The sequence below is a fragment of the Linderina pennispora genome (genome assembly GCF_002104995.1).
Source record: "Linderina pennispora strain ATCC 12442 chromosome Unknown DL89scaffold_3, whole genome shotgun sequence".
Taxonomy (NCBI): domain Eukaryota; kingdom Fungi; phylum Kickxellomycota; class Kickxellomycetes; order Kickxellales; family Kickxellaceae; genus Linderina; species Linderina pennispora.
Window position 1 is genome coordinate 427,034 of NW_024468251.1, and position 21,833 is coordinate 448,866.

Sequence of the window (21,833 nt, forward strand, 5' to 3'; positions counted from 1 at the left end):
GGGGACAATCACAACTGCCTCCATATACCTGTATGCCATCATGGCAATATTAAGGGAGATGTGCCTTTCAGCGTGTAGGAAAAATGTTGTTTTAAAAAGCAAAGGAACAGGAAGCGATATAGGAAAATGGTATGTGAGAGATGGCTCAGAACACTAGGCGTCCTGGCTTAGCCGACAGTCAGCTTCTCGCCCTCAATGGTGTAGTCGGGGATCTCCATGTTGAGCGGGGCAGGGCCCTTGCGGATGCGGCCAGACACATCGTAGTGCGAGCCGTGGCAGGGGCAGTACCAGCCTCCGTAGTCACCGGCGTCGGTGGTGGGCACGCAGCCAAGATGGGTGCAGATGCCGACAACGACCAGCCACTCGGGCGCCTGGACACGCGACGCGTCGTCCTGGGGATCCGGCAGGCTCTTGATGTTGACGCCCTGCGCGTCAGTGATCTCCTCGGCCGTGCGGTGCTTGACAAACACCGGCTTTCCACGCCACTTGATCGTCACGGTCTTGCCCACGGGAATCGTGCTCAGATCAACCTCGGTCTTGGCCATAGCAAGCACATCGGCCGACGCCGCCATGTTCGTCAGGAATCCGTGCACCGACGACTGCGCCGCGCTCGTCAGCACCGCACCCGATGCGCCAAGCATGAAGTACGTGAACGCCCGGCTGCTGTCGCCCGAGCGCTCCTTCGTGTAGTCCGCGAACGACGGGATCTTCGTGGTGCCCGGTCCGGCCGCGTGGCCCGACATGAAGCGCTGCTGGCTGAAGACAGTAGGGGCGGCTACATGGCAATATGTTGGTAGTCTGTCTTAGTGCTTTGTCAATTTCGCTCAGATTCATGAATCCAACTGCTCGTGCTTCTAGTGTATATCTTTACCAGTAAAGGCCGTCTTTGACACACCAGCCGTGAACGCGCCGGACTTACCGCGGAACTGGCTCTTCTCGGCCTTGACGCCGGGGGCGGTGGCAGCCGCGCTGATGGCACGGGCAGCCGAGCTGGTCAGGTTGGTCGTGAACCTGGTCTTGCTGACAGTAGCAGCCGCGAGTTTACCGGAGAGCGACATTCTCTTATGTAGAATCTATGGTATCTCGAGAAAAGAAAGAAGAGACTGAATTTCGAATTAGAGAATTCAAGAGGAGACAGAGTTGGAGATATTATCACCAACAGCCTGTCAAGGTCCCCAGCGGAGACTGCCTTGCGCCAGTGAGGCGAAAAAAATGCCAGAGATTATCGCCCACCCTTTGGAAGCGGGCTCCGCCTGGCTGAGCGATAAGCACTCGTTGTGATCAGGGCGAGAGATTAGATGAGGAAATAATAAGTCGATCAGCAGATCCGATTACCGTCAGCCCAAAATCACGCAATCCCACCTGGTGCCGGTGACCGCGCTTGCTGGTCCAGGGCCTGCTACCACGCTGCCGCCGCACTGCGTTTCGACTCCGCAAGAATCACTCTACCTGCTATCAGCTCGATAATTCCTGTATACTATGCTCCGGCTCCTGAGCAGCAACGCACGGACGCGCCTAGCCGTCTCAGCAGCTGCGCGCAGGCCGCTCTCGACATCAGCCCTATGGCAGGACAAGGCCAGCCAACAACTTTTACGTCACGACCCCAATCTTCTACGTGAACTCAGTCCCGCACATCGGCCACTTTTACTCGATGGTACTAGCCGACACAATTAAGCGGTACCACGAGCTCCTGGGCAAGACAGTCAAGCTGTCGACCGGCACCGACGAGCACGGGCTGAAGATCCAGCAGGCAGCCGAAAAGGCCCACGAGCAGCCGCTAGCCTTCTGCACAAAGTTTTCGGACCGGTTCCGCGATTTGGCCACAGGCCTCTAACATCAGCAACACCGACTATATCCGCACAACCTCCCCAGACCATCCATAAGGCGGTGCAGCATTTCTGGAACGTCCCTGGTCGACCGCGGGTACATCTACAAGGGCGAGCACTCGGGCTGGTACGCAGTCTCCGACGAGGCGTTCTACACAGAATCGCAGATAGAGGAGCGGATCGATCCGAAGACAGGCAAGCCGGGCATGTTTGCGATCGAGTCAGGTCAGCCTGTTGAATGGATGTCAGAGGTCAACTACAAGTTCCGGCTGTCAGCGTTCTGCGACAAGCTGATCAGGTGGATCGAGGAGACCCCAGATGCGATTTACCCAGAAATCCGCCGCAACGAAGTCCTAGGATGGCTGCGTGATGGCATGGACGATCTGTCGGTGTCGCGACCGCGCAGCCGCCTGCAGTGGGGCATCCCGGTGCCGGGTGACGCCGACCACACAATATACGTGTGGGTTGACGCGCTCGTCAACTATGCAACCACCGACTGGATATCCAGTGGACCGCTGCCAATACTCCGCGCTTCTTCCCGCCCGATCTCCAGGTCATCGGCAAGGACATTGTGCGCTTTCATGCCGTGTACTGGCCTGCGCTGTTGATGGCCGCTGGACTTCCATTGCCGAAGCGCATCCTGGCGCACGCGCACTGGACGATGCAGGGACAGAAAATGTCCAAGAGCAAGGGCAATGTAGTCGATCCATTCCAGGCCATCGCCCAGTACGGCCTAGACCCGATCCGGTACTTTATGATGCGCAACGGTGGAATAGCCGACGACGGCGACTACTCGAATGAGCAGGTTGTAGTCCGCTACAAGAAGGATCTGGTCGGCCAGCTCGCCAACCTCGCTGCACGCTGTCTATCAGAACGCCTTGGAGCTGACCTGAACGTGTTTGGCGAGATTGGGACGCCGGGAAGCTGCAGCTGCAGCAGACCCATTCGATCGGGCATTGCGAGATGAGCTGATCCAGATGCCTGCAAAGGTCAAGGCACAGTTTGACACCGGCGAGTTCGGCCGCGGGCTCTCAGTCATTTTCGATGCACTGACGACGGCCAACCGCCATGTGTCTGATTCGGAGCCCTGGAACATCGTCAAGCGCACCGATCCAGAGTCGAAGGCGCGGCTCCAGGCTGTGCTGTTCTACTCACTCGAGGCTGTGCGGCTCGCCAGCATCATGATCCAGCCAGTTATGCCTGACAAGGCCGCACAGGCTGCTGGACCATCTTGGTGTGCCAAAGGAGGAGCGCCAGTGGGAAAGACGTGGAGTTCGGCAGGGGGTGGCAGTCGCCTGGGCCGAAAACGCAGGTGCCTGGTGTCGCCCAGCTGTTCCCGAAGCTCGAGTGAACCGAGCTGATCCAGTCTTTTTGTGCTGTTTGCGCGCCACTTGCTTGAGTCAAAAAAAATACTTTTACCTGCTCCTAGTTCCACCTCCTTTTTTGCTACTTTACTGCATTTTGCCATAGAAACATTCAGGAGGATTCAACATGATTACGATTAGACAGGCACGGGCGGGCGACCAGATTGGCATGCAGAACTGCAATTTGCATAATCTGCCAGAGAACTACCAAATGAAGTACTACCTGTACCACTTTGCGACCTGGCCGCAGCTTTCCTTTGTTGCAGAGAACGAGCAAGGGCGGGTTGTCGGCTATGTTTTGGCAAAGATGGACGACGACGCGGGTGCGCAGCCGCCACTGGACGGCCACATCACATCGCTCTCCGTGATGCGCAGCTACCGGCGGCTCGGGCTGGCAGACCGGCTGATGAACCAGGCGCAGAAGGGCTATGGTCGAGGTTTTCGGAGCAAAGGGTGTGTCTCTGCATGTGCGCGTGTCGAATACTGCCGCGTACTCGCTGTACAAGAACACCCTGAAATTCGAGGTTGATCACACCGAGGAGAAGTACTATGCCGATGGCGAGGACGCATATGCGATGAAGAAGGATTTGACTGGCATGTACTTGAACGAGAAGAATGATTTGGACTTTTAACATAGCCACTGGTGGAGTTTGTGGATCTGTTCATAATGCAAAATTGAAAAAGCACGTTACAAACATGTACACCTGTGAGCTCATATGTGACATATTTGATAGATGTGGCAAACGCAACTACTATGTCATATAGAATGTGGATGGCATGACGTTCAGCAGACTCCACCCTGAACCTCTGCCACCAATTTACAGCCGCTGACAAGTTAATAAAGATGAAGAATACCTATTGAAGAAAATAGCCTACTGAACCCTGACCAGGGGTGGCATCAGCACACCCACACGCGGTGTCGTGAAGTGGCATGTTGAGCACCAAACTATCGCCATTTCCAAGCGAGTCCTCCAAGCGATCTGAGATTTCTAGACTCTCGGAAATGCAGTAATAAATCCAAATGCCCTTCACAAACTGGCCGATGGTTTGCGTTGTGTCTCAGGTATCGATAGCACTTGGATAGACAGCCTCCTGCAACTGTCTGGAATACGCTTACTCTCCAAGCACCTTTTTCACGATCGTATATTGAGCGTATGAAATATGCTATATGAAAGAAGGAATGAAGGAATCGCCAGGTGAAAGGAGCAGGTGCCTGCCTTAAGTAGTAGCACTAGTCGCCTGGAATAGTATGGAATGGCCATTGTGGCCTAAGGGTCCTGATCCATGGGTTCCTGAAATCATGTGGATTTGGAGCCGCATTGACATATTTTACATGTAAATCAGCGTTCATCAGTGGAATTTTGATGTGTTTGAGGATTTTGAAATGTATTTACTTTGAATATCAAGATCAAAGCGGGTATTTGACATGTGGCCATGTCCTGGCCAGGTGGAGCGCTGCACCGTCGGTTTGATGCAACTGATGCGCCCTAAAAGGGGTAAAAGAGAATGAATTACCAAAAACGGCAGTATCCGAGTTGGCCATTTTACAACCGCTTTGGTTGGCTACCAGCAAAGACAACAAACTCCTTGGAACAACTGCGAATGCCTTAGCAGCCATGGAAATGATTGACCTTGGCACCAGTGGAAATATTAGCGGCTGCCGCTGGTAATCGCTGTAGCGAGAGTAGGAGTACGTAGCGTGGACAAGGTACCAAATAGTGGCACCACACACGGCTCTGTGGGTTCTCTAGCCCATGTGACAGTATTGAAGTTAGAAGCCCGAAAGGACAAGTTCTACCTGAATACTGGGGAGAAATTACGATAGTTGGGGTTGGAAAGAGCTATGCGCGGATTGAAGTGGCAACAAACAAGTATATTGATGTAAGGCTCAGAAGGAAGAGGGAAACTGTCAGGCTGCTGGTGGACAGCAGGATACCTGATTATAAGGGAACAGCAAAGGGCGACCTCAACATGGGATGCAGCTGATCCAGGTGTGCAACCATATCACTAAGACATTGGTAAGTAGGCTACATGGGTTTGGTGAGAACCAGGCGGCAGTCGCGTTGAGGATGTGCTGGCGTAGTGACTGCGTAAATTACTGATTCCATCAGTTTCGGGTATCCACTGTCATCCAGCACGCTTGGTCCGAGGTGGGTATAATCATTGGGCAATGACAAGTCGTAGTCCTTGAGCATGTTGGCGAGGATAGTTGACACCTCTGCCCACGCCAAATGACGGCCAGAGCAGATCCGGACTCCAGAACTAAAGGTCAGAAAGTTGGACCGCGACTTGTCATTATCCAAGAACCTAGTGGGATCGTATTTGAATGGCTCATTCCCATGTGCTCTTGTGGATGCTTGTACCAGAATAGCTGACACATATCTCCGTTCCTTCAGGAATGAAGTGGCCCTGCAGTGTTATCCCACCAGGCGGAGTTACACGAGGTGCAATTACCACCGGGGACGGGACACAGACGGAGTGCCTCGTATATGCACGCCTCGACAAATGGCAACGACTTCCTGACATCTGCGTATGTGATGACATGGCCTGCTGCGAAATTGCTGCGGACTTCATCCACAGCCCTAGCACGTATCTCAGGATGCAACATCAGCAAATGCGTGGCCCACTGTAGCGCGTTCGAGGTCGTTCCAGTGCCTGCCAACATCATTTCAATTGACGATGCGTGTATCTGTCTCTCATCCATCGGGGTCTTAGGATTCAGGATCCTGTGCGTCAAGGAATGCCCTGCAGCAAATCCGCCGGCTTCTTGCCACCTTCAGCCAAATGCCTCCTACGCGCAGCAATAGAATTGTTGCAGTGGTGAATAAGCTTCCCATACTGCGACTCCCAGTGCCAGATTGCCAAGCGAAAACGGAAAGAACTTGAACAGTGGCATTGCTCCATGAATGCCGTGGACTGTGATGGCCGCCTCAACCCAGTCTGCGGCCTGTTACATCATTATCCTTCAATCCTCGGGGCTCTGTTCCAAAGACCAGTGCGCTTATTGAATCCAGTGTTGCGAGTGTAAAGTCGCGGTTATAATTAATCTCAATGCTGCCGCTCAAGCTCTGCGCTAACTCGCTGTCCCATTTCGACTTGAGTCCAAGAATCCCATAGCGCAGGATGTCATGTTCCATTTTGGAAATATAAGCAGGATTGAAGTACGGCCCCAGCTGGCGTTTAAGCATAGAAGCCACCTTTGGGTTGCGCGCGCTAACCGTGTTTTCAACCCCAAAAGTATCAAATCCTATGTAAAAATCGCTCTTTTACAAAGGCATGGGAGGCAAGCACGGTCCTTGATATCTACCGGATCAGAAATTGAAACTGCGTTTGGTCCAATGACATAGATGTCGCCGTACATCCTAGTGCTCCTTTTTGTCCATTTGCCCCAACTTGACCAGATAGAATGAATGAGCTGTGAGCGTAATGGTGTCACACGGGCCAGGAATGAGCCAGGGAATATGACGTAGTGGTGAAAAAAATAGAGCGTGCACAATCTTGTAGCTTGCGTACCCCCCTGCAATAATGGCAACCAGGCGGACAGTGATGCTCCAGTTGAAGTACATAAGGATGCTCTCCCAGAGCACCAAGTTGAAAAAGAAACATTGCAAATGCTGCTGAAATAGTGGTATACGAACGAATATAGTGATGAGGAGAGCACACGGAGGAGCATATGGGATCCTGACAGTGGACTGGTGTATGTACTTATATTGGCACCAAGACGGATGACAGTCGGGGGGGTTTTATTCGAGTAACAGTAAGGCTAGTGCAAAAGCGAGAGAACCCAAGGGCGGTGTGGGACAGTGAAGAGAGAACGACACAGTGTCATGAAGTAGAGCCCATGGCACCTAGAGAAAGCAGCCGGGCTAGGGACGGTGCACTATTTGCCCATGAGACTGTGCTATTGTCTCTGTAGTTCCCAATTCGCATTGCTGCTACTCCTGAGAAACACACTTCCTGACCCACGGTCAACAATGGTCTCTGTGTTGCGCCCCTAGCCAGTTGGTACTAACAGAAGCATGTATTTCGGCCCTTGTCTACTCGGAGGATCGAGTGCAAGATATGAGGTGGCTGATCAGACACAACCAAGTGGCGACATGGATGGTAGCATTCAGCTTGTTACAGAGCTGAGTCTAATTGCATCAAATTCAGGCATGGGTGAAGAGCAGCCAGACCAATATCCAGGCTCCAAAAACGCAACCTCCTGACCCCTTGGCACCGGTGGAAGCCCCTGGTGATGACGTGTAGCCTGCAATGAGAAGCCCTCGCTTATAGCAACCTCCGAAGTCCTTTCTATTTTATACTTGTTGATTTCAAGTAGTAATATTTCACATATATACCATCAAGCGAACTTCAAACATTTCCTCTATTGGCTTCTGCCAGCTTGTTGTGGTGCTTTCTATATAGGTATGCAAATTTTGTATTTTTGAAAAGCATTATTTGCGTGGAGAATAAGAAGAGCAGAACAGAAAAACGAGGGGGAGGACATGGCATATGGCTGCGTCCTGGCCAGTGATGTGTCCCATCAACAGAGATTCGATGCAAGACGCATACACTGACCAGGTACAGCCATTGTATAGGTTGCAGGTCCAGAGTCTGACCGTGCATTGTCCTCCAGGGGGTCGTATCCTTTAAAAAGGAAAAAAGGGTAATGGGTTTCTGACAACGCCACCAACCGAAATGGCTATAAAATAGTCACTTCAGCCGGGTAGCAGCAAGAACAATAAACTCATTGGAACTACTATGAATGCCTTAGCGGCATCGGAAATGGATGCCATGATGTTACGACTCAGCTCGGCTTTTCATCGACGCTACGTGGTCACTCAGCTCTCCGCCAAGAAATCAGCTCCAGCGACCGGATATTGGTTGTAAATCGTGGTATTCGCTATCAGTGTTCACGATTCGCAGCGGACTTTCTTCTTAGGCAGCCTGTGACCCGGTTCTCAGAAACCGTTGATGGTAGCACCTTCGCTGTCCTGAATGCTATGAAAGGTGTTCAGACACACCTCGCCCTTTGGTAGGCTATTCCCCTTTCATACGATAAACGATACCTGTGGAATTATTAGGGATTGCCACTGATGATCCCTGCGGCCAAAAGTAGAAGCAGGTAATGTTGACAAGGTACAGGGTTGTCCACCACCTTGCGTAGCTTCTAAACGCTGCAATGGAATCTTCAAAAAGGGCGAACGCACGGAGCTCTTAACTTTCCTTCCCCCTTTCCCTTCACTTTCTCCTCAGCTTAGGCATTTTTATTCTTAAACCAATACCGCGGAAAACCTAGCGAGGTGAGTGCTGACTATTGAGTGTTGCCATATCGCCCTGCTGTCATCGAACTGTGGTTTGACCAGCTCTTTTTATACCTGCAAATACCTGCATTTGATCTTTCGTGAGTGCCGCTATTCATTAAACCAGCTGCTACTAATGCTTATTTTCTTGAATAGTCGTCTTCTGGCACTTAGTACACGACTCATTCCAGTGCAGCGGAGTAAGCACCTGGTTGTGTCTTTCCCCCTCATTGTGTCTGTATTCTTGCATCCTTGCCAGGAATCCAGTCTGCGCAGATCGATTTGCCTCGCGATGCTTCGGCTGTGAGAATTCCTGGGAAAAGGGGCTTCATAGCTTAAATGCACTCTGCTTGCCAGTTGTACGCTGGTGGCCGTCGTCGAGGCCGAAGCTGGCGATATTCCTCATGAATCTCTTTGATCATGCCGTGCGGAATATCAAGATGCTGGATTTGTGGTTAGCGAGTCTTAGCCGGCTTGAACTACCGATCCTTGCGCATATCGATGCACATGATGAATGTCAGACTCCATTTGGCGCTAGTACACTGCTGAATGCAATGTGGAGTCTGCTATTCATCATGCGCATCGATAAGCGCAAGGAATCAGTAGCTCAAGACCGGCTAAGATTCGCAGGCCACAAGGTCCAACATCTCGATATTCCTCGCAGCATGATCAAGGGGATCTGGAGCGAAACACTCGCCTACGCAGTTTGCAGGTGGAGTTATCTCATGACACGCGATGGATATAGATGCTGTAGGACATGTAAAATGTGTTCGTTACAGAAAATACATGAAATGATTATGCTAAAAGTCTTTTTTCTGTCCCTTAAAGTCGCCGTGGATGGTCATGGCAGGCGAATCAGCATTGGAGGCAGGGGTAGCATCGCCAGAACAATACTGAGCCGAGCTCCTGGCCAGATGCTGCTGTTCCACCGAGACTCTCTGGATATGCTCCTCGAGCTCGATATCCTGGGCATCGCTGTTCGCATGTGTCGGAGCATACTTGATATGGAGGACCTTGCGCAGCCACTTGGGCAGAATACCCAGGGCGCCACCGTCAGCCATAAATGCCGACCACATTTCCTTGTCGAGCCTGTTTGGCGGAACAATCCGATCGCGCGTAGCCTTGGCAACAATCCAGATGACGCCGTTAATTGCAATGTACGTACCAATGCCAGCAATCAGGCCGTAACCGATCGAGTAGCCGAATGGGATCATAATCATTGTCAAGAAGGCAGGCACAGCATCGCCGACGTACTTCCAGTTGATATGGACCACGTTCTGAATCATCATCGATCCAACCAGGATGAGCGCTGGGCCAGTCGACCAAGGTGGGAACGAAGCAAAGATGGGTGCGAAGAACAGCGCAATGAAGAAGCAAAAGCCGGTCGTTATACTGGCGATGCCGGTCTTGGCACCCTCAGCAATACCAGCCCCTGACTCGACAAAGGAGCTGACTGGCGCTAGCCCAAACACTGAACTCAGCACAACACATACCGAGTCGCACAGGAACGCGATGGACGAGCCCTCAAAGTCCTGTGTGCGCTCGTCCATATAGCCGCCAAACTTGGCCATCGAGAACAGCGTGCCAGTGCAGTCGAGGATGTCGACGTACAGGAATGTGATCAGCGCAATCCAGAACTGCCCGCCGCTGGCATTGAAGTCATATTTGCCCAGGATCATCTCAATCGGGTGGAACGTGACGACTTTCTTGAAGAAGGCAAAGGCTTCGTCGCCAGCCTCGGTGTACGGGAAATAGGTGACCTTGCTTGTGCGCGGCCACGAGATGATGGCCACGATCAGAATGCCGATCAGCACCGAGCCCTTGACCTTGTAGGCCATCAGAATCGCAATGATGACCAAGCCCATGATGCCAACCCATGTCGTGGCACCGCGCATGTGATGAGATACACACATGTTGTTCTCGTCACGGTACTCGGCCGGACATCCGCCGAGCTCAACCAGCGTCGAGTGGCTGGCAGTGATGAGCCCGATTCCAGCCGACGACTGCAGGCCGATGAATGCCAGGTAGATTCCGATTCCCGAGCCCGTCGCGGTCTTGAGGCTGGCCGGGATAATACGAGCAAACCACTGCCGGATACCAAGTATCGACAGGGCAAAGAAGATGACGCCCTCAATGCACACAGCCGACAGGGCGTTCTGGTAGCTGATGTTGCCGGTGCCGTGGTATCCAACGACAGTGTATGTAAAGTAGGCAATCAGACCCATTCCTGGAGCCAGTGCAATCGGCAAGTTGGCCAGGGCGCCCATCATCACACACGAAATGCACGAGATGGCGCAGGTGGCAGTAATAAGGTCCATCTTGAGCGTGTGCAGACATCTCGTGTAGTCGGGGTCGCGGATCGCACGTTGCGCCAAACTGCTCGCGGTCGCAGTCGCACGGGCCGCCAGAGTCAGTGATAATCAGGGCTGCGGTGGAGATAATATACGACATGGTCACGAAATGTCGCCAGTCCGCCGCGCAGCTCGGTCGAGAAGTGCGAGCCCTTGCGCATGCGCTTGGCGCCGGAGCCTTCCAGCCGGAACCAGTGGCCAACTGCCGATGCGGCGATCTTGTCGTCTGTTCTCTTGACCAGCGCACCAAAGCGTCCCATCCTGATGTTGATGTAGTTTATATAGTGAGGACAGCTCGTTGCCTGCAACTGCAGAGGATACGCTGAAATAAAGGGTGGGGAAAATAGATAAAGCGAATGCCTGATGCTTGTCTCCTTTCCAAGCTCAAGCCCGCTTGGCAGGGCAAGTAGCTGGCCCGCAGCCTTTTATACCGCTGTGCTCTGCAGACGCTTCCTGTCCAACAGGAAAGTAAAAATTTTTCTCTGCTCCTTCCAAGACTGGACAGAAACATGGTGCGGAAAAAAGCGAACTGGGCAAACTAACGGCCTGGCATATCGTGTGCTTGGACAAACCCAACAGAGATCGAATATTGGCCATTCAGCAGATGCAGTCTACGGCGGGTAGGGCCGAAGCGTAGGAATAGGCTATGGGGGTCTGGACAACAGCGAACACCTGATTCAGCAGACATGTAGCGCTGGGCTAGTCCGGCACTTGGCTGAAGGGCTCGTGAAGCCCATATTCTCATGCACAGGGTAACTGATCACGTGCAGGGGAGGGCACAGGTGACGTTTTCTGAGCCCCGGTCCTAAACCCGTACCGCACTTGTTGTCTTCAGTCCAGCTCCGGCTATCACTTCCCCCCGCTTTTTTATATTTTTGACATTCAGAATGCCCCTCTCTAAAATTGTCGATGTTGCAGGTAAGGCGTCCAAGGAGACAGCCAGCCAAAAGGCCATATCACAGGGAGAGAGCCGGTGCTTAGAGTCTTTAGCCTGGTGTATAGACACCATCGGAAATACGCCGGTGGTGCGGCTGACCAACGTCGAAGGAATCGGGGCCACGTTTCCGGTGGAGCTGATCGGTAAGCTCGAGTACATGAACCCAGGAGCATCAATCAAGGACCGGGTGGCCAAGCACATTTGCCAGCAGCTCGACCAGAGGCAGATTCCCAAGGACGCGCTGCTGATAGTGGCAGGGCCGGGCAACCTGGCAATCAGCCTGGCGATGCTGCAGCGACGGCTCCTTGTGTCTGGTTCCCGAGCGCACGTCGCAGGACCGCATCCATTTGTTGAAGGCGTCGGGGATCACGGACATAGTGCGGACGCTTGACGGGGCGCTGCCGGGATCCAGCGAGCACCCGGTGGAGATTGGCAAGCGGATCATGCAGCAGCGGCCGGGATCGGTGTATGTGGACGAGGAGCTCGGGGACTGGGATCTGAGCCAATGCTACCAGGAGCTGGCGGACGAGATCATCGAGCAGACAGATGGGCAGCTGGACGCACTGGTGCTGGGCGTGGATACGGGCAATGCGGCCACGCATCTGTCGCGGGCACTGAAGCAGAAGCTGCCGCAGCTGCAGGTGGTCGGGGTGGAGCCAAAGAACTCGGCCATTGGCGAGGACTCCCGGGCCAACCCGCTGGCCAAGCGCTGGCTGTGCGAGGACATCGGGCGGGTGTATGCGCCGCGGGCGCTGGCGGCCAACGCAATCGACTTTTGGGTTCAGATCAGCGACACGGTTGCGTATTCGATGGCGCGGCGGCTGATCCGCGGCGGGATCACGGGCGGGCCGTCCTCGGGCGCATCGGTGGCAGCGGCGCGCATGTACGCGGTGGCCAATCTGCAGATGGGGCAGCGCGCGCTGGTGAATCATGGGCGACACGGCCCGCAACTACTCCGACACGCTGCTGTCCGACGACTGGCTGCTGGCGCACGACCTGTTTGACGCGCGCATGCTCAGTGACCTGCAGGCTGCGCAGCAGGACAAGTACCGCGCAGCGTCCATCGAGGACTTGCAGCTGCCGGCGGCGGTCACGGTGTCCGAGTCGGAGCCGATTGCCAACGCCTGTCGGGCTGATGCTCGAGCACGACTTCTCGCAGGTGCCCGTGACCGGCCGTGGACGCAAGCTGATCGGGTACCTGACGCTGGCTGCCTGCGCAGACGCTGCTGGGCAACGGCGTGGCGAAGCCCAGTGAGCCTGTCAAGCAGTACATGCTCAGGTTCGCTGGCACCAAGGGAGCGGCGGGGCGGCGCCCGCCAATAAGCGCAGGCAGTACTGGCTGATCACGCCCCGAGACGCCGCTGCATGACCTGTCGAAGTTCTTCGAGGTCCACAGCGTGGCCTTCGTCACCGACTACTCGCGCAAGTTCTGCCTGGGCATTGCGACCAAGCAGGACCTGCTGAATTTCCTGGCCCGCCGCAACACCAGCCATTTCTAGTGCACTAACTCTTGTTGTGTTGGATCTGTAAGCTAAAGAACTAAAGGTCAAACTTGTCTTCGTACACGGGCCACGAGTCCACCCACTGCATGCCCCTGAGATCCCTGATCGGCTTGTCCCAGCCGTAGGTCAGCGGCGAGAACCACCAGAACACAAGCCCCACCACGCCAATGCACACATACAGCACGCGAGTGGCGCTGCGCTGCGGCAGGTACCACATCGACATGTGGTAGATCTGGTACGCCAGGAACAGGATGCCAAAGTACAGCGCCGGCAGGTAGTGGTGCAGATACGTGACGCGGCCCATCAGGAAGAACGGCAGGTAGTGCAGCGCCCAGCCGCCCCACAGGATCATGGCGCCGTCGATGTAGTCGCGGAACTCCGACCCGCGCCACTGCAGGCACTGGCGCTGGTAGCGCATCAGCCAGTAGAACATCTGGAGCGGGAACGCCAGGCACATAATTGCCGAGCCCCACCACAGCAAGGGGTTGCCGATCTCCAGGTACTTGATCCCGTGGTCGTCCCATCCGACCATGCGCATCGGGTACCACATGAACGGCCACGACGCCGGGTCGCTCTCCAGCACATTGTGCTTGTCGTGGTCGGGAATCAGCGCGTTGTTGGTCAGCCACATCTGCTTGTTCAGCCGGGCAAAGTCGGTCAGGAACGACGACGACATGTGCTTGCCCAGATCAACCGTCTCCAGCGCCGGGTTCTTGTGCTGCTCGATGGTCCACAGGTACTGCGCCGTGTGCTTGCTGCCGGGCTTGACATCGCAGGCAATCTCCGCCTGGTTCCACCCCCAGTTCTTGTCGAGCCGGTCGCCGGTCGCCATCAGCACGCAGTCATCGACTATGTTGCGCAGCCGGATCGCCGTGCCCAGCGGGTGGATCAGCCCGTCGCGCATGCGCTTCTCCGCACTGACGACCTCCACCACCCACAGGATGTTCGGGTTCTTGGCCTCCTGCGAGTCGGCAGCTATTGCGCTCACCTCGTGGTACTTGTTGGTCACGGGCGCCGCGTGCCGGAAATCCGTGTATAGCAGCGAGTCGGTTGCATTGTGGTGCATCACCACCAGGTCGCCGTCCTGGATCGCGCCCGGGATCGGCTGGTCCGATGCATTGACATCCGTGACCACCTTGAACGTGCCTGCCGCGCGCATCCGCTTAATGCCCCACATGTTGTTGTCATCCGGGTACCCGTATCCGGTGATCTGCTGCCGCTGCGACCCGGTCGGGTATATGTGCGAATGCGAGTGCAAGTACCCGGTGCCGGACTCGTGCGACTGCAGCCGGATCTGCGACCCCGTGATGATCTCGTACGGCTGCATCGAGATCGGGTTGCCGCGCATCTTGACCTGGAATCCGACCGGCATAAAGTTCGCCGAGCCGTCGTACCGGTTCAGAACCATAAAGTGGATCTTGAAACACAGCATGTAGATGAGCATCGGCACCACGATGAGCCCGGCAATCCGCGCTACCCAGTGCCTAGCGTACGTGCGCACGGGCATCCGCAAGTCACAGAACTTGTCGTACAGCTCCTCGATCGTATACAGGCCGACCAGCGCCACCGCAAACAGACCCACCCATTTGGAGCTCGCGACCAGGCCCAGCGCCACGCCCGTCATGAACAGGTACCGCCACCAGAGCTCCGAAAACGCCTGGCTGCGCTGCCGGTAAAACAGCACCAGACTCAAAAGCGCCAGCGCCGTGAATCCCAGCAGCGGCGCATCCAGCAGAATAAACCGGCTCATCACGCAAATCGCATTGTCGAATGTGACAAACACCGCCGCCATTGCCGCAAACCCAACAGGCATCCGCAGCTGCCGGCACGTCACATACGCCATCGGCGTCAGTGCAATCCCAAACATCGCGTTGAACACCCGCATAAACGTGTAGTTGACATAGCTCGGGTACGTGTGCCCGCCCTTGAAGTTGAACGTGCCGTTGTGCCCCGCCAGCAGCTCGGAATACCCCACCAGCATCTTGGCCAAGGGCGGGTGAACGTCGTGGTAGAACGTGCGGTTCAGGTAGTAGGCGCCGAACTTGCCAAAGTGCGCTTCATCCCACGACACGTTGTCGCGACGCCCGATCCGGTACAGCTTGGTTGCCATTGCCAAAAGCGTCAGCAGAATGACCATCACCGTGTCGCTGTTTGTGCCGCGCAGCATGCTGGGCCGGGCCCGGCGCCGAGCCGTCGTGCTTGGAAGCGCCGGCTCGCTGTCGTAGTGCCGCGTCGGGTAGGCGCTGAACCCGACTGGCTTCTGTGGCAGCTGGATGTCGTCGAAGCCGTGGTGGCTCTTGCTGCCCTGGTCGTAGAACACACCGGGCTTGGTCCCCGATGCGTAGCCGCCGTCCATGGTAAAAAAAGAAAGAAAGAAAGAAAGAAAAATGTAGTTTGTGAGGAAGTAAAAACGAAGCGCAAAAAGAATAGGGCCGATGACAAAAGGATGCTTTCTGCGCTGGAGAAAGAAAGGGGGCTGTTCCAAATGCAAGGTTGCTTTTTCTTTCATGCACATCGTTTACAGTGATTTGGTGCTGGATACTGCCGCTCATTTTTGAGCCTAAACGCCCAATCGCCGAGAGACAACACTGCTCTGAGCGCATCGCTCCACGTGCTGGTCTGTCCCCAAGACTTCTGAAAGGCCCATCATAGCACTGTCCATTCTGTTGCAAAAATTAAAATCAGCTACAGGCGTGGAGGGGGCCGGCTCGGCTGCTTTCCTAGGCCTGCGCCCCAGACTCGATGTACCCCTCGTTGCGCGAGGATCCGTCCTGGTTGCTGCTGCTGTACCGGTATCCGCCGCGCCCCTGGTTGGTGTATCCACTGCCGCGGTTGCTGTACCCGCCGCGCCCACCGCGCCAGCTGCCGCCGCCACTGTTGTTATTGTTGTTATAGTTGTGGTGATACCCGCCACGGCTGCCCTGGTGCCCGCCACGATACCGGTTGTACCGGTACCGGCTCTGCTCGGCTGCCGTCTGCCCGAATGTCTCGTAGTTCTGCTGGCGCTCGGCGTTGAGCCGGCTCCGGCGCTCCTCGGGGCTCAGCCCGTGCTCGAGCATCTGGATCCGCTCCTTGGTCTCGCACGAAATGTCGTCAAAGAACGACTTCTTGGGTACGTACGCTGTTGACGACACGTCGACGTTCTTGGCTGTGGGCACGGAGCCGTTGCTCAGCGGCGACTCGTCCTCCTCAGTGACATCCACCGAGAGCTTGGCAAACTCCTTGGCAATGTCGTCCTTGTTCAGCTTCGAGTTCGACGACTCAAAGTCAAAGTCTGACTCGGGGATCTCGATCCGGCGCCCACCCTGGCGCTGCTGGTAGCCGCCCCGCCCGCCGCTGTTCTGGTATCCCCCACGGCCGCGGTAGCCGCCACGGTAGTTGCTGCCGTTCTGGTAGCCGCCGCGTCCACGGTAGCCGCCACGGCCGCCCTGCTGTTGCCGCTGGTAGCCGCTCTGGCGCTGGAAGGTATCCTATGGCCATTGAGTATGGTGTTAGTAGTCACGTCAACAACAACGAATAGCTGCAGTCCTAGAGCTACTGTACGCGTTGGTGGGGGGTTCAGGAGGAAGGCAGAATTTCTGTCCACAGCCGCACAAAAGAGTGCGTTAAGACACGAAGTCGGAAAAACTTCTCAGTTGTTTCATCAGGATCACCAAACGGGCAGGAGGCGTGGCCCATGTGACAGGAACGTGTAGCTTACCTGTTCCTCAGTGGTATCCCTGGTAACCGACTCGACTTGCGTGCCTGTCGGCGCGTCAACAGGAGTGGGTTTGGCAGCAGGTGCAGCAGCAGCAGGTGCCTCCTGGGAAACAGGGGCCGCCTGCGCCGGCTGCTGCTGGGGCTGCTCCCGCGGCTTGGCCCGGGCCTAAAAGCAATTGGTATACGTAACTCCCAGAATTAGTGCACAGTCAGCAGTCGCAATTTCCAGAGATTCGAGGCAGGCGAGTCGCTTGGAAGAGTCAGGAGGAAGGCAGAATTTTTGTCAACAGCCGCACAAAAGAGCGCGTTAAGACACGAAGTCGGAAAAACTTCTCAGTTGTTTCATCAGGTCAAGGCAAATGTCGGGGACAGGCTCAGAGAAAAATTTTCACTACTTACATCTAGAATCGCCGGGTCGTTCGGCACCTGTGGCGGGGGAGGCGGAGCTGCTGGCTCGGTCTCAAACTGCACGCTGATAACGTCAGTCGCGCGGAACTGAATGTACTCGTAAATGTCATTCGACGCCGGAATCTCCTCCAGCGGGTTGCCCTTGCGGCCCTCAGTGCCCATGGAACGCACCTGTTCCAGGGAAATTGTCTGTTCTTGCTCGTTTACATCGTTGAGTGTGCCCGTGTAGCGAATGCCGCTCTTGGAAATCAGCGAGATCCGGTTGCCGTAAACTGTAGCGCTCATTCTGATTGCTAAAGATCTGTTTTGTTGATTCTTGGAAGGTAATCTAAGAAGACGGGGGTAAAATATAATAGCGGGTAGAAAAAAACCTTGGGCACAATTACAGAGGTGCGAGATGAAATAGCGGAATAGGGAAAGGGCTGGGAATAAAATAGTGGAGTATCGTAGAAGCGAAGGAAAGGAAAGGAAAGGAGGGAGAGCCGTGGGCAGCGGACGCCAACCAGAGGATAAGGCGTGCGCTGCCAGAGCCAATCACACCAAAAAATTTTCACACCGCCGCGTCAGCGAGACTCGTAGCCCAGTGCAGCTGTTGGAAAAAATTGCAAGGGATTTATTGGAGAGTTGAAGACATGGTTTCGAGCGCCGAACCCCTACGTGGCTCAGCTCACACGACAGAAGCAGCACCAGCACCAGCACCAGCTCAGGCCGAGCGCCCGCCGCGGTTCGTCTTTCTGTCGGCCTCCTCGGCCTTTTCAGCCTCGATGACCTTGATGACCTCTTCGATCTCGGTCACGCTGGGCGACCTGCTGCCGTCCTTGGTGACGACCAGAATCTCGATGTTCTTGGCGCCCGTCTGCACGACCTCCAACAGCGACTTTACCGCCAGCTTGACGGCCTCCTTCTCATCAATGTCGTCCTTTGTAGTGCTTCTCCAAGAACTCGCGCACCGTCTGCGAGTTGCGTCCAATTGAGTTTGCCTTCCACTCGTAGTAGATGCCCGACGGGTCCGTCTGGAACAGCTTCGGCGTGTTGTCCGGATCAAATCCGACGATAAGCGTTGAAATGCCGAACGGGCGCCGTCCGCCGCTCTGTGTGTACTTTTGCTGGATCGCCGCAATGTACCGCGTAATGTACTCCACCGAGGGCGGGTCCTCTACTGTCAGCCGGTGGTTCTGGCACTCCAGGCGCGCGCGGTCGACCAGAATACGTGCATCGGCCACCAGGCCAGCCGATGCAATGAAAATGTGCTCGTCCAGACGGTGGATCTTGCGCATCGTGCGCGAATCCTGCAGCTTCAGTGCAGCCTTCTTCTCGACGCCCAGCACGACTGAGTCCGAGCCGCGGATGCCGACCTAACGCCGCATGCTATTAGTGACCTGTATGTGCGTGCTCTCGCAGAATGTCGGCGCTTGCATGAAATTTCCCAGAAACTTACCGTGCACATGCCCTTGCGCACCGCCTCCTGCGCGTATTCGACCTGGAACAGGTGGCCATCAGGCGAGAAAATGGTAAGTGCGCGATCGTAACTCATTGTAGATTAGCAAGAAGAAAAAAGGTAGTTGAAGACGAAAAAGCCAAGTCGAATTCACAATGCGAAACAGAGCAAAACAAGGCTACCGCGCACTGGGCCACAAGTGGTTACGTAGGCTGAGATTTGGCGAGCTGCTGTCGTGGACTGGGCCGGTCACCTTCGTGCGTCACCTGTGCAGGCAAAGTGGCGGCGCCAAAGTGACAATATCAAGAGCAGTGTCTCGGATCACGTGGCAGTACGTCCCACCTATTGGCGGTGGATCAAACCCCAGTGCAGATCCGGGGTCTGGCCGCTATGACGCTCATGGCTCTTTCCAGCTCTCATTGTTGTTTTCCTGACATCCGGCCGATGTGGCTCTAAAAGCCCACAGTCAGCGGTGCCGGATTTGAAGCAGCACACAATTCCCACTGGTCTAGCATCGTTGTCAATAGCCAGCTCTGGGCAAAAGCAGAGTCCTGTATCACCGCAAGAAGGCCAAGGTACAATGGACTGGATCTTGACAAAGCGCCTGTCTGATCGCAGCTGCTTTGGCAGTACTAGAGGACATGACCTGCGGCCGTTCTACACCACACCAGTCACCCTCTGAGTCGTTCTTTATTTTCTCCAACATTCTCTACACAGCGCTACCTTCCCACTTTAACTAAGCACTTGTTCCAACTGCCTCCTGTTCTTTCGTTTGGAAATAGCACGCACTGCCAGTTTTTTTAGTCGTTATCCGTAGGTGCATCCTTCATGAACACTTCAAATCGGCAGTCACACCCGGCGCTAGGCTGTTTCCTTTGGCCAGAATATTGAAAATCTACTCCTGACCGTGAGCTGATAAGCCTTGGTTGCCTGGATGAAGGCTGTCCTCTACCTCGACCGCGCGCTGTATTCGGCTGGTAGCCACGACCATTTAGCGGTGGGTGGTCTAGTAGTTGTTGGCACCAATGCAGTGAATGCCCACGACTGCTATAAACATCGGGCAGGCAGGCGATTGGTACGTGAGCCGACTAGCAACGGGCAGGAGTCGTACTGCAATTCGACCCATGCCAAGAAACAGGGACCAATGCTGTCCTACCATCGCCGCTGCCTCCGAGTTAGAGACCACGGCCCTGTGCCAGACATTCAATGCGTTGTGTCGCATATCAGCGCATCGATGAAGAAATCCGCGATGCTGTTGCGGCTTTTCTATATAAGGACTCGCCAAGAGTTGCGGCTTCCACGCTAACCCCCCACTTGTCTTCTTTTTTCCTTTCTGCATTTCGGCATACTCTTCACCATTCTAATCTAGCAAAAGGAACAGCAATGTCGAAGGCTTCACGCCCACCCACATGCATTGCCGTGCAATGCCCGCTTTGCAGCGAATTTGTCGAGTTCGACCTCCCAAAGGGCACCGAGCCTGCAATGTGCAATGTCGCGTGCTTTGCCTGCAAGCGCGACTTCCCCATGGACGTCAGCGAGGTCCCGTTCTGGAAGCCAAACGCCGGCGGATCCGCCAAGGCAGCGTCGCCAAGAGACAGCGCTAGCAAGGACCGTAGTGTGCCAGTGGGCAGCGGCAATGCATCAGGCGGCTCTACCGGAAACACAGTCACCACCGCCGCCATCGCACAAGCGCAAGGACGGCCGAAGCAAGGGCACAGGTAAGGACAAAAACAGCAAAACATGGGGAGGGGCGGCAACAAGCCGCTGCTGGCCCTCTGCAAATGGAATATTCTCGGATATGCTGCGCAAACAATAGGACACGTCTAATAACCCGCCATTTGTTACCAATCGTACACATAAACACGCTTTGTAGACGAGAACCCTCTCGAGACCGAGTACTATGACTGGCTCGAGGTGTCGCCGACAGCCACACAGTCCGAAATCAAAAAGAAGTACTACGTGCTCGCGCTCAAATACCACCCAGACAAGAACCCGTCAGGCCGAGGCTGAGGACAAGTTCAAGCAGATCTCAGAAGCGTACCAGGTCCTGTCAGACCCGAAGCTGCGCAAGCAGTACAACGAGCTGGGCGCCGAGAAGAACCGCGAGGAGAACAGCATGATCGACCCGACGTTCTTCTTCAACCAGCTGTTTGGTGGCGAGCGGTTCGTCAACATGATCGGCGAGCTGAACATCATCGCCGAGCTCAGCTCGGTGGTCGAGGACGCCGAGAACGAGGACGAGGGCAGCGCATCTGACGGCAAGGCCATCGAGCACGGCTCGCCGGGCACCGAGCAAGACAAGGCGGCGCGCAAGGCCGAGAAGAAGCGCAAGAAGGAGGAGCAGCTCAAGAAGCAGCAGGAGGCGGATGCGCGCAACAAGGTGCGGGTGGCGAAGCTGGCTGAGAACCTGAAGAACAAGCTGGACATCTACGTGGAGAACACGCATGCGGACCCGAAGCGGGCGCTGGCTGCGTGGGAGGCGCAGATCACGGCCGAGGCTGAGGACCTGAAGACAGAATCGCTGGGCGTGGAGCTGCTCCACACGATCGGCCACATCTACCGCTTCAAGGCCAACAAGTTCCACGAGAAGCAGGAGTTCCTGGGTGGCTTCCGCGGCGTGTACCAGTCGTTCAAGGAGACCGGCCAGATCATCGGCAGCGCCTACACGACCATCAAGGCCGCCATGGATCTGCAGCGCACGTATGCCGAACTGGCCCGCGCTGAGGAGCGCAGTCCTGTCGCCCGAGGAGAAGCAGCGCCTGGAGGAGCAGGCCGCCAAGAAGGCGCTCGAGGCGCTGTGGAAGAGCGGCAAGCTGGAGATTGAGAACATTCTGCGCGAGGTGTGCGACGCGGTGCTGCACGACGCCAGCGCCGACAAGAAGGTGCTGAAGCGGCGAGCGGCTGCGCTCAAGGCCATGGGCGACATCTACTCGGGCGTTGTGGCCGACCCGGACCAGGTGCCGAACCCGTTCATGCCGTTTGAGACCGGTACCAGCCAGTAGAAGCGTACCAAGCCGATATAC

The 21,833-nt window shown here is 55.5% G+C and overlaps 11 protein-coding genes across 11 annotated transcripts; 4 read left to right on the forward strand and 7 right to left on the reverse strand.

Annotated features, from left to right (window-relative positions):
* Positions 1 to 56: 56 nt before the first annotated feature.
* DL89DRAFT_265650 (cytochrome Bc1 complex with Stigmatellin) lies at positions 57 to 960 on the reverse strand. Its single transcript, XM_040886760.1, has one exon. It carries the CDS (start codon positions 741 to 743, stop codon positions 168 to 170), a length of 576 nt encoding a protein of 191 aa, XP_040745369.1. The 5' UTR covers positions 744 to 960; the 3' UTR covers positions 57 to 167.
* Positions 961 to 1,212: 252 nt separating this feature from the next.
* DL89DRAFT_274209 (uncharacterized protein) lies at positions 1,213 to 3,177 on the forward strand (the record flags this gene model as incomplete). The annotated part of the gene is made up of 12 exons (XM_040889156.1): positions 1,213 to 1,277; positions 1,570 to 1,654; positions 1,676 to 1,702; positions 1,730 to 1,806; positions 1,873 to 1,912; positions 1,937 to 1,960; positions 1,994 to 2,051; positions 2,076 to 2,211; positions 2,233 to 2,302; positions 2,335 to 2,721; positions 2,804 to 3,060; positions 3,084 to 3,177. The coding sequence occupies 12 exons, from the start codon at positions 1,213 to 1,215 to the stop codon at positions 3,175 to 3,177; spliced, it is 1,320 nt and encodes a 439-aa protein (XP_040745370.1).
* Positions 3,178 to 3,317: 140 nt separating this feature from the next.
* On the forward strand, positions 3,318 to 3,822 carry DL89DRAFT_274210 (N-alpha-acetyltransferase 11-like protein; the record flags this gene model as incomplete). Its single annotated transcript, XM_040889157.1, has 2 exons — positions 3,318 to 3,554; positions 3,628 to 3,822. The coding sequence occupies 2 exons, from the start codon at positions 3,318 to 3,320 to the stop codon at positions 3,820 to 3,822; spliced, it is 432 nt and encodes a 143-aa protein (XP_040745371.1).
* Positions 3,823 to 5,072: 1,250 nt separating this feature from the next.
* Positions 5,073 to 6,804, reverse strand: DL89DRAFT_265653 (cytochrome P450; the record flags this gene model as incomplete). Its single annotated transcript, XM_040886761.1, is given in 7 exon segments — positions 5,073 to 5,534; positions 5,554 to 5,599; positions 5,655 to 5,916; positions 6,064 to 6,106; positions 6,126 to 6,453; positions 6,498 to 6,582; positions 6,629 to 6,804. Coding segments are annotated over 7 exon segments (1,257 nt in total), but the record flags the coding sequence as incomplete, so codon positions are not given.
* Positions 6,805 to 7,432: 628 nt separating this feature from the next.
* On the reverse strand, positions 7,433 to 7,887 carry DL89DRAFT_104616 (uncharacterized protein). The gene has a single exon (XM_040883032.1). It carries the CDS (start codon positions 7,796 to 7,798, stop codon positions 7,544 to 7,546), a length of 255 nt encoding a protein of 84 aa, XP_040745373.1. The 5' UTR covers positions 7,799 to 7,887; the 3' UTR covers positions 7,433 to 7,543.
* Positions 7,888 to 9,275: 1,388 nt separating this feature from the next.
* On the reverse strand, positions 9,276 to 11,086 carry DL89DRAFT_321102 (nucleoside transporter; the record flags this gene model as incomplete). Its single annotated transcript, XM_040891253.1, has 3 exons — positions 9,276 to 10,812; positions 10,841 to 10,901; positions 10,933 to 11,086. The coding sequence occupies 3 exons, from the start codon at positions 11,084 to 11,086 to the stop codon at positions 9,276 to 9,278; spliced, it is 1,752 nt and encodes a 583-aa protein (XP_040745374.1).
* A 581-nt stretch (positions 11,087 to 11,667) lies between these two features.
* Positions 11,668 to 13,262, forward strand: DL89DRAFT_321103 (tryptophan synthase beta subunit-like PLP-dependent enzyme; the record flags this gene model as incomplete). Its single annotated transcript, XM_040891254.1, has 6 exons — positions 11,668 to 11,744; positions 11,829 to 12,070; positions 12,099 to 12,686; positions 12,793 to 12,957; positions 12,984 to 13,022; positions 13,119 to 13,262. The coding sequence occupies exons 1-6, from the start codon at positions 11,714 to 11,716 to the stop codon at positions 13,260 to 13,262; spliced, it is 1,209 nt and encodes a 402-aa protein (XP_040745375.1). The 5' UTR covers positions 11,668 to 11,713.
* Positions 13,263 to 13,302: 40 nt separating this feature from the next.
* On the reverse strand, positions 13,303 to 15,432 carry DL89DRAFT_221310 (dolichyl-phosphate-mannose-protein mannosyltransferase; the record flags this gene model as incomplete). The annotated part of the gene is made up of 1 exon (XM_040884513.1): positions 13,303 to 15,432. The coding sequence occupies one exon, from the start codon at positions 15,430 to 15,432 to the stop codon at positions 13,303 to 13,305; it is 2,130 nt and encodes a 709-aa protein (XP_040745376.1).
* A 553-nt stretch (positions 15,433 to 15,985) lies between these two features.
* Positions 15,986 to 17,657, reverse strand: DL89DRAFT_255661 (uncharacterized protein; the record flags this gene model as incomplete). The annotated part of the gene is made up of 3 exons (XM_040885379.1): positions 15,986 to 16,735; positions 16,966 to 17,130; positions 17,364 to 17,657. 3 exons carry the CDS (start codon positions 17,655 to 17,657, stop codon positions 15,986 to 15,988), a joined length of 1,209 nt encoding a protein of 402 aa, XP_040745377.1.
* Positions 17,658 to 18,075: 418 nt separating this feature from the next.
* On the reverse strand, positions 18,076 to 18,988 carry DL89DRAFT_277603 (N-terminal nucleophile aminohydrolase; the record flags this gene model as incomplete). The annotated part of the gene is made up of 3 exons (XM_040889455.1): positions 18,811 to 18,988; positions 18,323 to 18,727; positions 18,076 to 18,291 (listed from the first exon to the last, which is right to left on the reverse strand). The coding sequence occupies exons 1-3, from the start codon at positions 18,904 to 18,906 to the stop codon at positions 18,076 to 18,078; spliced, it is 717 nt and encodes a 238-aa protein (XP_040745378.1). The 5' UTR covers positions 18,907 to 18,988.
* Positions 18,989 to 20,299: 1,311 nt separating this feature from the next.
* DL89DRAFT_274214 (uncharacterized protein) lies at positions 20,300 to 21,812 on the forward strand (the record flags this gene model as incomplete). Its single annotated transcript, XM_040889158.1, has 4 exons — positions 20,300 to 20,425; positions 20,689 to 20,769; positions 20,795 to 21,510; positions 21,539 to 21,812. The coding sequence occupies 4 exons, from the start codon at positions 20,300 to 20,302 to the stop codon at positions 21,810 to 21,812; spliced, it is 1,197 nt and encodes a 398-aa protein (XP_040745379.1).
* Positions 21,813 to 21,833: the final 21 nt, after the last annotated feature.